This window comes from Toxorhynchites rutilus, chromosome 2, assembly GCF_029784135.1.
Source record: "Toxorhynchites rutilus septentrionalis strain SRP chromosome 2, ASM2978413v1, whole genome shotgun sequence".
NCBI lineage: Eukaryota > Metazoa > Arthropoda > Insecta > Diptera > Culicidae > Toxorhynchites > Toxorhynchites rutilus.
Window position 1 is genome coordinate 167196248 of NC_073745.1, and position 17940 is coordinate 167214187.

A 17940-nucleotide genomic window follows, 5' to 3' on the forward strand; every position below is an offset into this window, starting at 1 on the left:
TGATCGACAGATTTTCGTCGTACTCACTCCTACTTAGTGCAGTTGGATTCTGTTTTCGTTTTTATAACAACTCTCGCAGAAATACACAACAACGTAATGTCAGCAGCGTTTTGTCTGTCGCCGAGCTCCAGAATGCCAAGAAAGCCATCTTGAAGCTGGTTCAAGCTGAAACGTTCCCCGAAGATCTAAAGCGCCTGAAAAAAGGGCAAATGGTATCAGGAAAATCCTCAATCCATTTGTTAAGCCCGTTCATTGATTCTGATGGTTTGATCCGCGTTGGTGGCCGGTTGCGCCTATCTGACGCGCCATATAATGTGAAACATCAGATCGTCATTCCCGGATTTCATCATTTTACGCAACTTCTTCTGAAACACCAACATCGCAAGCTCATGCATGGTGGAATTATGGTCACACTCGCTGTATTACGTGATGAATTCTGGCCAATAAATGGTCGGAGAGCTGTTCGTAGTGCCATTCGAAAATGCTACGAATGCAGAAGATCTAACCCGCAACCAATTCAACAACCAATTGGCCAGCTGCCAGCTGCAAGAGTGACAGCAAATGAAGCCTTTATCTGCACAGGTGTCGATTATTGTGGACCCGTTTTCCTTAAACCAAGCCATCGAAAAGCTGCAGCCCGTAAGTCCCACATATGTATTTTCGTATGCTTGAGTACGAAAGCTGTTCATCTGGAATTGGCGAGCGACATGAGCACGAATGCCTTCCTGATGGCTCTAGACCGTTTTGTTTCGAGGAGAAATAGGCCGCAGCATATATATTCGGACAATGGTACGAATTTTATTGGTGCGAAAAATACCTTGCATGAAGTCTATACTATGCTTAAACCAGGAGTAAACAACGACAAGATTTCCAAGCATCTATCCGATGACAACATCCAATGGCACCTGATACCACCTCGCGCTCCTAATTTCGGTGGTCTCTGGGAGGCCGCGGTAAAAGTAGCCAAGAACCACTTGGTGCGCCAACTTGGTTCCTCACTGCTTTCTTTCGAAGAGCTAACAACCGTTTTAATCAAAATTGAAGGTAGCATGAACTCTAGCCCTCTATTACCGCTATCGAGCGATCCCAACGATTTTTCTGTTTTAACTCCGGCACATTTCTTGGTGAGAAACATGATCCGTCCACTACCCGAAGCAGATATCCGTGATGTTCCTCTGAACCGTCTCGACCAGTACCAGAAGCTCCAGAAATATTCACAAAACTTTTGGTACCGCTGGCGGAATGAGTATTTGAAGGAGTTAAACCAACAATACAGTGCCAACCCGAAGCGCTATCAGATTACCGTTGGAGACATCGTCATCGTCAAGGATGAATCCCTTCCTCCAGCTCGTTGGCCTCTCGCCCGCGTTCTCGAAGTGCATCCAGGACCTGATGGAGTGACCCGAGTTGCGACCCTTCGCATGCCCAGTGGAATCTTCAAGCGTGCAGTCTCCAAAATTTGCCCATTAGAGTGTGCAACTGAAGATTAATTTTCCATCTCATGTAAAGTAGTTTTGAAATTTGATTTCAAAAGGTGGCCGGTAATGTTAGAGCTGATGAAATCGATAAACCGTTACGAAATTGTGTGCAATTAACTTTTTCTCTCATGATCTAGTTCTCATTGACTTTCTTCAAATAGAAAATGTAATACCATCTGTTCAAATTAGTCATTAAAGCACAACGTAAGGAATAAAACGCACAGTATTTTCAATCGTTCCCCGAAAGTGTGAAATTCTCGAATATTCTTCGAGAATTTTTTCTATCCAATTGTGTCGTGCTGATTACGCGTACAATTAGTTTAGCGTATCAACTGTTTTCTTAGTGGAAAAGAACAGTTTTATTTCAATTCCCGTCTAATGGGATTTTCGTTGAAGAAAATCGCCATTTTTGCTGCATCCGGTTCGAAGAAAAGGTTTTCGAATCGCGAAACCCGAAGTTACCAGTTTAAACCCGTCTACTTGTCGAAGTAAGTTCCCCGTCCCCATCAGTGGCTGTATTTCAATTATCTAAATGGCAGCATAACGTTTACCGGGTCAGTTAGTAATAATGATAATAATACTAAAATTTTGTTGATAATACAGGTAAACTTCGATATAACGTACATTTCACTTTCAAAATTGTACATTGTATCGAATTGTACGTTATATCGAAGCATAATAAAGTACTCACAAACGTAGTCTATATTACATTATTGTGTTGCTGTTTTAGTAAAGTTAATAAATAACTTCAATCAGAAGACGAAGCCAGCCTTTCTCATGATGTTTCCCTTCGTACTGTTGATTAAAGCTTGATTCATTTAGAATCCGGAATCACAAAGCCAGCTGTATTTCGGAATTGATTGAAGGTACAAAACTTGTTTTAGCATCACAATAAAAATAATTCATTATTCTATCAGAAAAAAATATTAAAAAAATTTTTCCTTAACACTTTGGAAAAGTGTACGTTATATCGAGGTAAAATGTACGTTATATCGAGTGACGTTATATCGAGGGTACGTTATAACGAGGGTACGTTATGTCGAAGTTTCCCTGTATTAAGATTACGCGCTAAACATATTTTATTCATAAATAAAATAAAATCTCCTTCATGTCCAAACCTACATTGCTAAGTGCGCAACACTTCCCCCAGCCGCATTATAATCTGGCCCTACAGTTGCATTCGCATAACTTTCATTCACACGACCTCCACCCACGACACTTCACCACGCACCTCATTCAACAGATTCTCTTCTGTTGCTCACACTATTTCCCCCGAAAACTTCTCTACATAGAATAGCCGCGTCATCGACAAATTAAATTTTCCCGTATCGGAATATGCTGCAGAATTCGCCAGTTATTAATTGTTATTAATTCTTCGCTGCACAGCAGGTTAATCTCTTTAGTTTGCGAAAATGAAATGAAATAAAATGACGTACTGGAAAAATACATACTAAGACACCCGACAACATCAGCACGAGGGAAAAAATCATCAACGACGGTAGCAACGTATAACTATTGCATTCAAAATCTACAAAAACATCACTAATGAGCAAGCGGGTCTGTCGCAGACGAAAGACCAAAATACTCTCACATGGGAATGTATTCGTGTACAGTACACGACAGTAACAATATATGTCGCATAACATTTCCACTGTGTGACTGTAGTAAAAATTCAATCGCGTGACTGTCACGGGACAATGGTGGCGACAGTCATGAGATTACTGTCGTGATGCAGTACATTTGGTACCCCTGGGTACTGAAAGGCATAGAACAGGGTGTTTCACCCGATCACATAAAAAACGTTCTAACCAATAACGGTTTTGAAGTGGCTTCGGTTACTAATATGTTGAACCGATTAAAACAACCACAGCCGCTCTATAGAGTAGAACTAGAGCCATCAACAAGGAAATTGAAGCCGGGTGAAGTGCATCCAATTTATTAAGTCACCCGACTTTTAAATCGTTTAGTGATGTTCGAAGAGCCGCACAAACAGACTGGCCTTTCAGCAGTCTGCGTAGTCTGCAGTGGTATTCATGAGACAAAAAAATGTCCAGTCTCAAGAACAGCAATAGAAGCAAAAAAATGCAGTAACTGCGGTGGCAACCACACTGCAAACTACAGGGGGTGCCCTGTATACACAACATTAAAGAAAACAGGAAGTGAGTTATATCTGTGGTATAACCGCAACGGTGACGTAGGACTATCTTTCATTTAGTGATCAATTGTTTTTAGTAGCTTCTGAATCAATTCTGAATGAATGAATAAATAAATACCTGGGGGACTTCGAAAACGAGAGCGTTACGTTGAAGGCACAATATTCAGCAAAAAAAAGCAATCACACGATAGTTGTATAATACATAATACATTGCTTGTATTGGGATATGATTTGTATTCCAATTCCAATAGACAAAATAACTGTTGCATCAAATCAGTCTACATATTTTTTGCGTTCGTTTATCCTTTCTCACAACACCCATTTCTCGTTTGAGAAATTGTTGAGCAAACATCGTTTACCAGTGCGCGTAGAACGGGAATTCCTTCTTAGGATTGATTGCACCTCTAATAAATTGCCGAAAGACGTGGTCTTACGTTGATCGCACTTGATTGAAAAATCACAAAACCAAATGTGTTTGGTCGCAGTATTATATGGATAAAAATTTTCAATTCCAAGGGAATGAATGAATGCGTTTCAGGTCAAGTCAGGCCAGGTAATGAACTCCTCGATCCCTCGCCGTTCAGCTCGTCCAGCTAGTCCAGCTCGTTCAGCTCGTTCAGCTCGTTCAGCTCGTTCAGTAACGATGTTGTCTTGTCGATGTCCTCACGAAAAATGAATGCGTTTCACCACCAGAACATCGCTTAAGTATGCTTTTGGTACGTGATTGAATCTAGAGAAGGTGTGGTTTACGATGGCAATTTGGAAGGCAAACTAGAGGGGAATGAACTCTCTGAGTTTGAAACTTTCAGCGACTGAGCAATCGATTGAAAATTATATAATTTTCGCGATACGAAACATACATACATACAAAATGAACGAAAGCAAAGGAAGCGTGATATTATAAACCATAAAAGTTCATTTCTTACTCTACTCTCGCACCGTGAGGACTTGTTTGTTGAGGGACCAAGCAGACAGCTCGTTAGTCTTTCGGTGGTAAGGCACCACGAAAGCAGCTAGGATATGCGCACCAGTCGCAGGAAGTGTGTTAAAAAGCCACATCGCTATCGACCGGGAACTTTGCGTGAAATTCGTCTATCGCTATCAGAAGTCGACCGAATTGCTGATCCGCAAGCTACCTTTGCAGCGTTTGGTTCGTGGAATTGCCCAGGACTTCAAAACCGACTTGCTCGTCAAAGTCCCGCGGTTATGTCACTGCAGGAGGCCTATTTGAAGATACCAATTTGTGTGCTATACACGCAAAACGCGTCACATTATGCCCAAGGACATCCAGCTGGCCCATCGTATCCGAAGAGATCGTGCTATATTAGCTTAGCATATAATCAACGGCCCTTCAGGGCTCCAAATTTGATGGATTAGAGTTCAGAAAAGTTTTTTGCAGGCCGAACTGAAATGAGCATTTAGCGAAAATCGTGGTGTCGATGATAATTCGATACCGATAGGGGCCATGTATATGGATTTGATAGTGAAGAATATGAAATACATGACATGATGTAGTGATTATTTTCCCATATCGAAGAAATCACTCCGATGAAACTGCATTATAAAATTATTTGTGTACGAATGCCGCAATCGATAGTCGACTCTAATTGGCGCTGGGTAATTGCACCTCTAATAAATTGCCGAAAGACGTGGTCTTACTTTGATCGCACTTGATTGAAAAATCCAAAACGAAATGTATTTGGTCGCAGCATTATATGAGTAGGAAGCAAATAATCGCTCGAAAATTACATGACTTTCGCGATGCGAAAAATTTTCCGTTTTTCATGTTATGCATCCAATATTGGATACGAAAATTATCTACTGAGGGGAGAAAATAATATTCAGAAGCTTTCCTGTCAATTGCGATTGATTGAAAAATCACAAAACCAAATGTATTTGGTTGCAGTGTTGTATGGATAGAAAACATCAAAATAAACTCTTTCGCATGAATATATTTTTCAATTCCCAGGGGAAGTAATAGAATATTTGTCAGCAACGAGGGTTTCTCGCGTGTATGTGTGTGTGTGGCGGCTGCTCCGATGTTCCAAGCGGAACCGTGGCATCACTCTCCTCCTGATGGATTCCCTTCTGGCCTAAGGTGCACAAACAGGCACTTGGTGACACCGTTCATCAGCGCTTTTGTGATAAACGAAGATAGCTTCACCACAACAGCGACAACATGCTCCAATCGCTGTTCAATTATAACTGAGTGGGTTTACGAGCGGCGCTCGCTTATATACCGATTGGTGATTTCAATAGCCTGTTTTTGAAAGCAATTTTAAGGCTATTGAAACAAGTTTTTGGATGAAAAAGTAACAAGTATATAACGCGTTGACATTTTATCTTTCGAATGAAGTGTTTATCATACCATTTCGTTCAGTTGTTTAGGAGCTGTTAACGCTCAAAATCTCGATCTCCGGCGTAACGCTTTCGTTTTCGAAACTTTGATTTTACACCCCGGTATAGAAATGAAAGACGTAGTCCTACGTCAAAAAACCGCCACCCTTCGAAAGAGGAACTGAAAGACTTCTTCTCACTTCAAGGGCACCGATTTATCGTCGCTGGTGACTTCAACGCAAAACACATCTTTTGGGGATCAAGGCTGATTACCACTCGTGGACGCGTATTATACAGTTATCACTGACTCTGGCTATGACATTGCATCATACGGTGAACCGACACACTAGCCAGGGGATCTCGCACGACTTCCAGACCTGCTAGATTTCGCTGTCACAAAAAATATCAATAGTAAACGAATTCGATCGAAGCTTCTTTTGGACTTATCATCTGATCACTCACCAATACTTCTGGAATACTTCATAGAAAAGGAAGAGAGCAGACGTCATCTAATCTCACTACCTTTTCAACGAACTAGACAAAATAAATCTCTTCTAACATTCTCGAGGATATCGAGGACGCAGTTAACCAGCTCAGTGTACTCACGAAGAATGCTGCGAAGATAGCTACCCCACCTATGAAGACCCAGAAACACAAAAAAAATTATTATTGTCAGCAGTTGCAGAAAAGCGACGACTAAGACGTATCTGGCAAAACAAACGATCGCCAAAATCTAAAAACCAATTCAATATGGCACAACGTAATTTAAGAAAGATATTACTAGACGAGAAAGATGAAAAATATCATAATTACTTAACTGAATTGTCACCAAATCACGATACTAATTACTCACTATGGAAGCAGCAACTTTTGCAAACCATCTTCAAAAAGTTTTCACTCCGAATCAATCGGGACCTAATCAAGAAACGCTCGAATTTTCTGGTGCTACAAACCAAAACAAAATGAACATCAAACATCGGCTGGTGAGACATGCTATCCAAAATCATATCAATGTGAAAAAGTCACCCGGTATCGACCACATGAACAGAAATATGATCAAGGAACTACCTGACCTAGCAATAAAACATCTCACGAGAATTTTCAACGCAATGATCCATATAGGATATTCCCCACAAGCATGGAAAATTTCGACCATCATTATGATTCCTAAGCCAGGGAAAGACACACAGAAAGTGGAATTTCAAAACCTATCAGCATCCTTCCAATTTTCTCAAAAGTGTTCGAAAAAATTATCCTAATAAAATCAGCGCCCGAGATTGAAAGATTGATCCCGAATCATCAATTCGGATTCCGAGCAAAATATGGCAATATTGAACAAGTGCACCGATTAATAGAAGAAATTCGTAAAGTATATGAAGGCCGTGGTTATTGCTCAGCGCCATAGCTCAAGCATTCGATAAAGTCTGGTACGAAGGACTGCTCTGTAAAATTAAAAATATGCTACCACAAGTATATGAAATTATGCGTTCTTACCTACTGGTAAGAAAATTCGGTATAACCAAATTCTATCAACAGAGGCCAGTGTTCTTGGACCAATTCTCTATCTCATCTACACAGCTGGTCGGTGTTAAGTCAGACCGGAGCATGTGACATTTTAATGATTTCGAGGAAAACGAGTTTGAAGTTTCTTCCAAATCTGATAAATGTGGAATGGAGCTTACAAGATGTTTAACCTAATGCAATCAATAACTCGAAATTTTTAACTCTGCGACTTGGTCCGCTCTGACTTAACACCGACCAGCTGATCTCCCAACCGCGCGAAACTTAATGACTACATTCGCAGATGACACAGCTATTCTCAACAGTCACAAAAACAGAACGATTGCTTCACGGGATCTCCAGGAACACATAAAGGTCGTGGAAAAGGGGCTTCAAAAACGGAGAATTAAGTAAATGAAACAAAATGTTTCCACTTTACGTTCACGCTTAATCAGAACACATGCCCGCAAATCAGGTTCAATAGATCTGCAATACCACAATCGAATGAAATTAAATATTTCGGTATACACCTAGACCGCCGTCTAACCTGGAAGAAACACATAGAAGCAAAGAAAACGCAATTGAAATTGCGATTAAATCAAACACATTGGCTAATCGGGAGGAAGTCGAAATAAAAACTAGAGTTCAAACTACTTGTATACAAATCCATGCTGAAGCCTATTTGGCTGTCAACTTTGGCAAACAGCTTCAGCAAGTAATATCGAAATCATCGAAAGAGTACAAAATAAACTGCTAAGACAAATTACTGGCACCCCTTGGTACATCCGCAATAGTGTCATACATCGAGACTTAGGGATGGCGACGGTTAAAGAAGAACTTCTTAAAACGAGGAGGAATTATGCGGAAAAGGCGATGAATCATCCAAATTCACTAGCAAGGCAACTCGGTCAACCTACACGTCTGAAGAAAAAAAATTATAGGAGGTTGTGTCCAAGACACGACCGCATTGTTGACGTTGAGAACTACGCTGTAGTTTAATTCAAGTCGCTTGTTCATAACTGCGAATGTTATTTTATAATGCTACGAAATTTTAGAAATAACCATTCTACCAGTTTGGTCACACTGAAATATTTTTCCTTGTGGAATTATTTGACGATTATTGGTTGATGATTCATTCTTGTCCTCGCAGAACAATATATGCTCGAGATAAACGCAGTTATCATCCTTAGTGGAGAAAGTTTTACTACGGGCAAACCAAACCAAATCACATGCAAAATTCCAGAACGACATTTACTTCTCGGTGACTAAATAAACGAAATGAACTCTTTCTGTTAATCTCAACAACCTCAAAAAGAGTAGTACTGTTTCATTATGATCAAGATTAGCGCAAATGCAATCTTAGTTGAAGGCAGTTTTGCAACTGGCACGCGAACCCAAATAAATTAATAACTTATTGAATGACTTGGTATTCCTCAAACAATCCTGCTCCTGCTTCACCATAGCGCCAGTTCAATGCATTGATGCAATGTCAAAGGCACCATCGAAGCCTTTATGATGACGGAAAACAAACGATGTCAACTGCTTCGAAAAAGGCTGAATATTTGCCTCAGCAGGTCTAGATCAGCTTAGCTGTCATCCTTTGTGGAGAGAGTTTTGCTACCGTCATGCGAAACCAAATCACAATTCCAGAACATTTATTTTCTTGGTGAGCTGACGATAGCCTAGCTTGATGATTCCTCACACAATTGTGTAGTTCAGAACCTTAATGCAATGGCGTCAGTTTGATGTAATGATTGCAATGCTAGAGACATCAGCGAGTCAGTAATTTGGTCGCGTTCACAGCTCAATCCGAAACTAAGTCATGTGAGACTTTAAACTTGTTCAGTTCATTCGTCTCTAACCTTCAAAAAGGCCCTTGGAACACTTTACTTTTTCCTCGTATTACTCCTCCACCCCCATTGCCTTGAGAAAAGCCTTCGATCACTCACCGTCCAACTAGCCCAGTAACGATATTGTTTAGTCGGTGTCCTCACGAAATATGAAAGATTGCCTCAGCGAGATCCACTGTTTATATTCTAGGCAAATATTCCCCTTCGTTCTTCTTCTTTTCCTTTGTTCACGAAGACATAAAATCTTACGATTTCCCCTTCGTTGCTCGTCGATAAGTTGCCCGTTATTGACAGCTCTGTTCGGGAAAGCACACAAATGAACAGAACAAATGTATGGGAAAATGGAAAACGCTTATCGTTTTCATGAATTTTAACCAGTTACACACCATGGAATTGTAATGAATAACATACCAAACAAATCTTAAGGAATTTCCGATTTGTTTGGTATGTAAATCGCCAGAATCCGTTCGTGGCAAAAATAGTTATTAACGTTAACTTTATTTCATAAAAACGTGAAAAGTTTTCTGATTTGGCACCCTAAATGAAAGACTTAGTTCTACGTCAAAAACGTTAATTATTTGAACGTGGTCAAACGTTAGTGTTGTGCTCCGGCACACATGTCAAATTTTAACTGTAAAAATTGATAACTAACGTTATGTTAGAAAATATTGTTATTTCCACATTGTAACTCCCCGGCTATGCGCGAGAGGAGACTCTTTAAGTCATGCAGTCTTTCGTCTTATGTACGGACCAAGGAAACTCTGGTAAGCAGGAACACAAAATAAGAACAAATGCCCACTAGTCGCCAACGACACACGATTCTTCAAAATCCGAATCTCACTGATGGTGGATCAAAGGCAACCGTGCTTGTAACTTTGGCCACTGTCTGCGAGCGAGGCCTGGTGGTTCCGGTCGAACCCGAGTGACGAACAACAGGAAGATAATTGAGGGCTGTTTGTTGCGGAAATGTTCTTAAAACTGGGTATATTTGAAACAATTGTATTTATTCGTTGGGTTTGATTTATGGGGGAGTGTGTGAGTGGTTTATTTGGTGAGTACACAGTACTTGCTGTTTTTGGAGTTGGTTTCGAGGTTCTCAGCGCGGATAATTATCATATAGTGAACGCTGGCCGGTATTTGGGTAAAGTTGCGCCGTATGTGATCGTCCCTCGTCAGGGCCTTCTTCCTGCGCGATCTGCTTCAGATTCTCCGTGTGGGCCTTTTTAACGTGTTTGGTTTATGTGAACTATATGTCCGTTGTTCCTTTGTATTGATTCGAAACTTTTATTAAAACTGTAGATTAAGGTTAGGTTAAGTTTTAACTATCTGTTTTTAGCATACTGACCGGTTTCTTTTAAATATATTTTTATTATGACGACTTATATTAAACCACAAACTTATTAGTTATATTTTTAATCCTACAACAAATCAACACTAAATTATTTTAATTTTAACATTTAACAATTAGAAATTACTTTTCACGACGCGCACTACAATTCTCGGAGACAGTCGACGACAGAATGAACGAGCACAGGACATGCCGAGAACAAATCAAAATGTCGTGAGCTCGAACATACGAATGTCCTATCGGGTTGGAAAAATGTGTGAGTTATTCAACTCCTGGGCGCACAACTACAAGGTTCAAACTACTCAACTTCCGTCCCAAGGTACCTACAACGGCAGACTTATTCCCTGTCAAATGACAAACGAACGAGTAGCAAGTAGTTGAGTTTCAGGTGAAACCTATTTGTGGCGGAGCTACAACTGTAATTAGTGACCGAAGGTTACAACATCATGGAAGATTCAACAAATGTATGTATGAAAAAAAATAATATAAATCTATTTTCAGACACAATTCTTGCCATGCCTCCTAAAGCCTTCACATGCTAAATTTGGCTCCATTTACTTGGTTAGTTCTCGAGTTATGCACCCCAGTTCCCCTTGAGGAGGAGGGAGTGTCGACCTACCATGGGTATAACTGGGTATAGACCATAAAACCGTTTGGAACCATTTGCAGAAGATTGGATTCCAAAAAAAGCTGGATGTATGAGTGCCACAAGAGTTGACGCAAAAAAAAACTTTTAGACCGAATCAACGCCTGCGATGCACTGCTGAAACGGAACGAATTCGACCCATTTTTGAAGAAGATGGTGACTGCTGATGAAAAGTGGCTCACGTACGACAACCTAAAGCGAAAAAGTCGTGGTCGAAGCGCGGTGAGCCGGCCCAAACCATCGCCAAGCCCGGATTGACGACCAGGAAGGTTTTGCTGTGTGTTTGGTGGGATTGGGAGGAAATCATCCACTATGAGCTGCTCAACTATGAAGTTGCCTTCTAAATGGCAACAAGTTTGCGAACAAAACGGCGCATATTTGACTTAAATTGGATAATTTTAAGTATGTTATGGCGGGTTTACATTAGGGAGATCTATGGCTATAAATGGATTTATTCACGTGAAAATAGGTGTAAACTTGTGAGAATAAATATGATACACTTATTCGAGGTATATATAACTTGAATAAATTCAGCATATGTAAACGCTTGTGAATTTCTCACTGGTGAGAAATCACTAAAGTTGGATGCAGTTCTACTTCAGGTGAATAAATTCACCGAAGATATGAATATATTCATTATAGAAGTTCACGCTAGTGTAAACGGTTGATGCGATTTCTATAAATCTCATCATATTTCTTCACATGAATATATCCCTAGTCTAAACCCACCCTAAGGCGGCTCGCACACCGGAGCAATGAGCAACTAGCAACTGTCAACATGCAATAAGCAATATTATCACCAATGGATTTTTCCATTTAATCTTTGTTGATCTCGCACACCGACGCAATACGATATCGCTGTCGCCTTTACAGAGCAACACATGTCGCTAGCAACACGGCGTGTCGGTTGAATAGCAACTTATCGCTCATATTTTGACAAGTTTCGTACATTAAGGCGATTGTTTGCATAATGTCAGGGGTTTTTATTGCTCTGGTATGCGAAGAACAACAAAATATGTTTCCTGTTGCATATTGTGTACTGCAGTTTGCTAGTTGCTTATTGCTGCGGTGTGCGAGCCGCCTAAGACATTATTACATACAAAAAAATCTAGCTCACCTGTAGCGTTTGTCAAATCCAGTGAACTCAAAGTGAACTCAAACATCGATGCATGCATAAAGATACATGGGAAAGAGAGAGAAGAACGAATTCGTTTTGGGGGAAGTCACTTCAAAATGCAATGAGGAAAATTTGACTGGGAAGAATGAAATGATATAGTCGAGTCGGTAGAGGGAGATAGCGACTAAACGCCCGACTGACTATTCAGTCGTTTTGGCAGAGAAACTGCGTGAAGAAGCCAAAGCCATTACTAACTGACTACGGATATAGTCAGTCGGTTAATCAGCCGACCTCAGTTGACTATGACTATGGCGTGCCCTGGTCTGGATTGTTTTAATAGAGGACATTTTACGAGTTTGAAATAATGAAAAAATAAATTGTTTTATAAAGTTTTTTATCGATATTTCACTCGTTCACCTTGAGTTGGGGCCGCGTGTGCAGTACTGCACACGGGTAGTTTTTACCCTTATATGGCAGATGGGGATGAAATTTCATGTTAGATGGGTTCCTGGCAACCATCTAGTATAAAAATCAACCATTGGACGCTCCAGGTTTTTACGATCTTTTTGGCCAAAACACCATGGCTGTCTAAGTGTTAATATATAAGTGTGTAGTCTACATTTGTTTGACGAAAATAAATAAATAAATCAATTAGATCGATGCCATCTTCCACACACCTGGAAACCTTTGCTCGCGCAATGGAGAATAATGTGCATTTTTGGCATGTGCTCACAAAATTCGCTCCGTATACAAACGGTCAAGGGAAAAATATCACTGAAATTTCATGGTAGAACATTGTGTGAATATTAGTATTACTTACCTGTACGAACACTTTCTGCAGCATGAGACGTTTCTCATGTCTGGTGAACTTTACTTGTTTTTCAACTTGGCAATCAGTTATTTCAGGCAAATCGAAGAACAAATATAAACACTTCACCAAGGTCGAAGGAATTGAAGCATTAGTCATGACCTGAAACGAACAAAAAAAAATTAAACAAATAAAAATGCAACCGAAATGTGTTATTTGGCATACGACTTTAGGACATATTTGCTATGCCTAAACCTAAAAAAATCAGAACAATGGGAAATAATTAAGACCGACGGGATGAGTGAACAGAATTCGTATAACGCCTATGCTCATATAATAAACAAATTGTTAAAAAAAGGAAAACAGGAGAAACAGAAAATCCCAGCCCAACTACATTCGAACAACTTGAATGTGCAATGATGAACTACTACTCTGAATTCCAATACTAACTGACAAATACTGTTCATACAGATTCTACACATATTCGTCTTATTTCACGTTATTTCATTCAAATAAGCTGTTGATATCTTACTTCTATCAAAGATCTGTCTCCATTTGCCATGATGTTAACTGCAGTCAAAAGTAGCCAGCCATTGCTATGTTCGTTATTTTCATCAAACTCGAGGAAAGCTACTATCTTCATAGAAGCTGTTTCTGTGCTCTGATTGGATCCTCTGAAATAGAATATAGAATAATGTGAATATACAATATAGAAGTCCAGACGGCTTTATTTATGATTTTTTTGACGTAGGACTACGTCTTTCATTTCTATACCGGGGTGTAAAATCAAAGTTTCGAAAACGAAAGCGTTACGCCGGAGACCGAGATTTTGAGTGTTAATAGCTCCTAAACAACTGAACGCAATGGTATGATAAACACTTCATTCGAAAGATAAAATGTCTACGCGTTCTATACTTGTTACTTTCTGATCCAAAAACTTGTTTCAATAGTCTTAAATTTGCTTTCAAACCAGGCTATTGAAATCACCAATCGGTATATAAGCGAGCGCCGCTTGGAAATGCACTCAGTTCTAATTGAACAGCGATTGGAGCATGTTGTCGCTGTTGTGGTGAAGCTCTTCATTTATCATGAAAGCGCGGATGAACGGTGTCACCAATAGATTGTTTGTGCACCTGGCCAGAAGGGAATCCATCCAGGAGAGTGATGCCACAAACGGTTCCCCGGGAAGATCTCGAAGCAGCCGCTACACACACACACATACACGCGCGGAATTATTTCCGTTTGGATGCCGTTCAGCATCGAGAAAGATCCGGAAAATAATCTGCCAGTTCCTCTTTAAAAATACATTCATGTGAAAGAGTTTATTTCGATGTTTTCTCCATAACCATATAACACTGTGACCAAATATTTTTCAATCAAGTGCCATTAACAGATGGTTATCGAGTTAGCATTAACCACTGGAGCTTCCAGTATCGAGGAAAATGTGGAAATATCTTTTTAGTTTATTTTAATGTTTTCTATCCATGTAACACTGTGACCAAATACATTTGGTTTTGTGATTTTTCAATCAATCGCAATTAACAGTATAGCTTCTGAAGATCATTCTTCTCCATCAGTAGGATATTTCCGTATCCAATATTGTATGCGCCCGCAATCGATTATTGCTCTGTCGCCGAAAGTTCCGAGCTCAGAGAGTTCATTCCCCTCTAGTTTGCCTTCTAAATTGCCATCGTAAACCACGCCTTCTCTCGATTCAATAACGCAAAAAAGCATACTTAAGCAATATTCTGGTGGTGAGACGCATTCATTTTTCGTGAGGACATCAACAAGACAACATTGTTGATGAGGGTGCTGGAAGGCGAAGGATCGAGATCTGCCCTGAAACTCAAGCAGTTTGTTTGAAACTGTGAGGGAGCACAGAGAAGCCGATCCTTCAGGAGAAGAGAAGGTGACCATCGAAGCAGCCGCTACACATACACATACATGCACGGAATTCTTTCCGTTTGGATGCCGTTCAGCATCGAGAAAGATCCGGAAAATAATCTGCCAGTTCCTCTAGGAATTTAAAAATACATTCATGTGAAAGAGTTTATTTGAATGTTTTCTATCCATGTAACACTGTGACCAAATATGTTTCAATCAAGTGCTATTAACAGATGTTTATCGAGTTAGCATTAACCACTGGTGGGCTTCCAGTATCGAGGAAAATGTGGAAATATCTAATCGTTACTGAAAATAATCTGCCAGTTCCTCTGGGAATTTAAAATTACATTCATGTGAAAGAGTTCATTTTAATGTTTTCTATCCATGTAACACTGTGACCAAATACATTTGGTTTTGTGATTTTTCAATCAATCGCAATTAACAGGATAGCTTCTGAAGATTATTCTTCCCCATCAGTAGGATATTTCCGTATCCAATATTGGATGCACAAATACTTGTGCCTCCAACGTAACGCTCTCGTTTTCGAAGTTCTCCAAATATTCATTCATTCAGAATGAATTCAGATTCAACTTCAAACAAATGATCTCTAAATCAACGATAGTCGTACGTCACCCTTGCGGTTAGACCATAGATATAACCCACTTCCTGTTTTTTGTTGTGCTGTTATACTGCTCTGCAATAAATGCAAACGCACGAGTCAGATTTCGGTGTGATAGTTTTGGACAAATCGAGTGACCACAAACATAGCTCGATTTTTCAGATCAGAAATGAAAACAATGCACTCGTAAATAATAAATGGAAAATTGATTAGTCTACTTGAGTTGAACTTAACATAGAACGAATATATCTTACCGTCTTTTGATTTCTGTGACCATGAGTTTCGATAAATGTTGGCAGAAAAAAGAGATGTCTGGAAAATGCAGATCACTTGCCTGGCATGATTCGAACAATTTACAGAACAATGGTAGCATATTGTATAACTGGAATTCTCTGACATTGTCGGTTAACAAATCCTTTGTACTTATAAATTCCATGAATAGTTTTTGTAAATGCTTGAAACATTTTGTTTCAGAATTACTGTTGTTTTCACCACTAGTGGCTCCATAATCAGTCGTTAGTTCGTTCATAGCGATCCTTTAAAACGAAAACAACTGCAAAGTAAACAAAAGAGTAATGAACTTAATTTGAAAATAAAAAACCTCATTGATATATCAACTTCGAAACAACAAAATGTTCACCTTCACACTTCAAAAGCCATGTTATAAAACTTTATATGTGCTCAAGTATATTTTACTTCAACAACCTGGAAAAACACTTTATTGATTTTCTTTGCCTAAATTGCACAGCGATTCAGGACGACTCGTTCTGACAGCAAGGACTTTGATATTACTTGATTCATACCCAAGTGTTTTGAAAAGGTTGAACGAAAACAACGCATATGGCAAAACATATATTGCGCTTTTCACTGAAGGTAAAAAAATCGATGAATAATATGCGATGAAATAGGAAATTTTACAGATTTGATCTCAGCATTCCCAGTCTACTTTTTTGTGCAAAATTGGTCCCAACAAATGGTGTCGACAACGGTACCGATATCGTGCCATTTTGCAATGATTCTGTCGACCTACCCTTCGTATTTGACAACCAATTATAAGCCAACATTGGGCCAATCTGGCACCGCGTCGACCACACGCAAAACTGCTCGACCCTTATTATGGCTCTGTTTCTTTTCAAGGAAATGAAAATAAAATGTAATGAAAGAAATACTGTTGATAAAAAATATGTATTTTATTTCTAGAAAAAGCAATTTACACTTAAATACAATTGCAACTTGAAATACAATCATCAACTTATCGGTTATTCACTTAGTTTTATAATGTACATCTAAATATATATTCATGTTAAAAGTATGTGTAGTATATAATAATATTGATGTGAATGCCTGCTGTCGGTGGAGCGGTGGAAGGCAATGCGGGATTAACCTGAAAATAAATAAAATAATCAATACGAAAGTACATTATACGTTAGAGATAATAGGAACGATAACAAAAACGATTCCTTGGTCTAGAAAAAACCAGAAACAAGGAACCGTTTTTACTATTAGGTCGATTCCGTTCATAACAAAAAACATGAAAACTATGCAACAAAAATAAATCATTGTACTCACCTGTATTTACTATGATGCCTGTTGAAGCTGGAGCAATAAAAGGCAATGTGAAATTAACCTGAAATAAAAATAATAAATAGTATACATGTATATAAAATATTATAGCCTATAGAAACGATATTATTTTTATTATATTACCGGAATAAATATTCGTTATCAGATAACAAATATTTATTCCGGTCACATCCCTGTATACGGGAAAAATATCCGGCACAATTATTTTAATAATTCAACTGCCTCTATGTCTCTGCCGACCAATACAACAGATTTTTCTGATAGAACAGTGAAATAAACTTACTCACCTGTCCTATCTGTCTACTCTGCAGTTCGGGAGTTCGATCAATCCAATCTGAAACGAATTAAATTGAGTTTAAACTGAAAATAAAAGCAATTTTTAATACTTACAAAAATCGTTTCTCTTTCCAAAAACTGTTGTGTTGTGTTTTGACAGTTCAATGAGGAAAAAAGGCTGCTGTGATAGCGATTCGCTCAATTCATGTAGTTTTATTGTGATTATAGCAGAAGCTTAGGGCAGTGCCGTCTGCGGGTGGCAAGGCGGGGTAAAATATAGGAATCTGGGTTGCTTTGTTGCCTTCTTATTTTGTTTTTCTAGCTATTAAATTTTTTAG

The 17940-nt window shown here is 39.2% G+C and overlaps 1 protein-coding gene and 1 long non-coding RNA gene across 4 annotated transcripts in view; both read right to left on the bottom strand.

Annotated features, from left to right (window-relative positions):
* LOC129768995 (WD repeat and FYVE domain-containing protein 3) overlaps nucleotides 1–16541 on the bottom strand; it is a 108582-nt gene extending 92041 nt beyond the window's left edge. For 2 of the 3 annotated variants that reach the window (XM_055770972.1, XM_055770970.1), the window contains exons 1-4: nucleotides 16383–16541; nucleotides 15997–16295; nucleotides 13772–13913; nucleotides 13252–13401 (exon numbers count right to left, since the gene is read on the bottom strand). In XM_055770972.1, the coding sequence (XP_055626947.1) occupies nucleotides 13252–13401; nucleotides 13772–13913; nucleotides 15997–16271 (567 nt within the window). In that variant the 5' untranslated portion in view covers nucleotides 16272–16295; nucleotides 16383–16541. Of the gene's footprint in view, nucleotides 1–13251; nucleotides 13402–13771; nucleotides 13914–15786; nucleotides 15911–15996; nucleotides 16296–16382 lie in introns of those variants that run through there. The other variant, XM_055770971.1, reaches the window with a different exon arrangement.
* Nucleotides 16542–16976: 435 nt separating this feature from the next.
* Nucleotides 16977–17660, bottom strand: LOC129769025 (uncharacterized). The gene is made up of 3 exons (XR_008741796.1): nucleotides 17614–17660; nucleotides 17312–17369; nucleotides 16977–17126 (listed from the first exon to the last, which is right to left on the bottom strand). It is a non-coding gene; the product is annotated as an uncharacterized LOC129769025 (long non-coding RNA).
* Nucleotides 17661–17940: the final 280 nt, after the last annotated feature.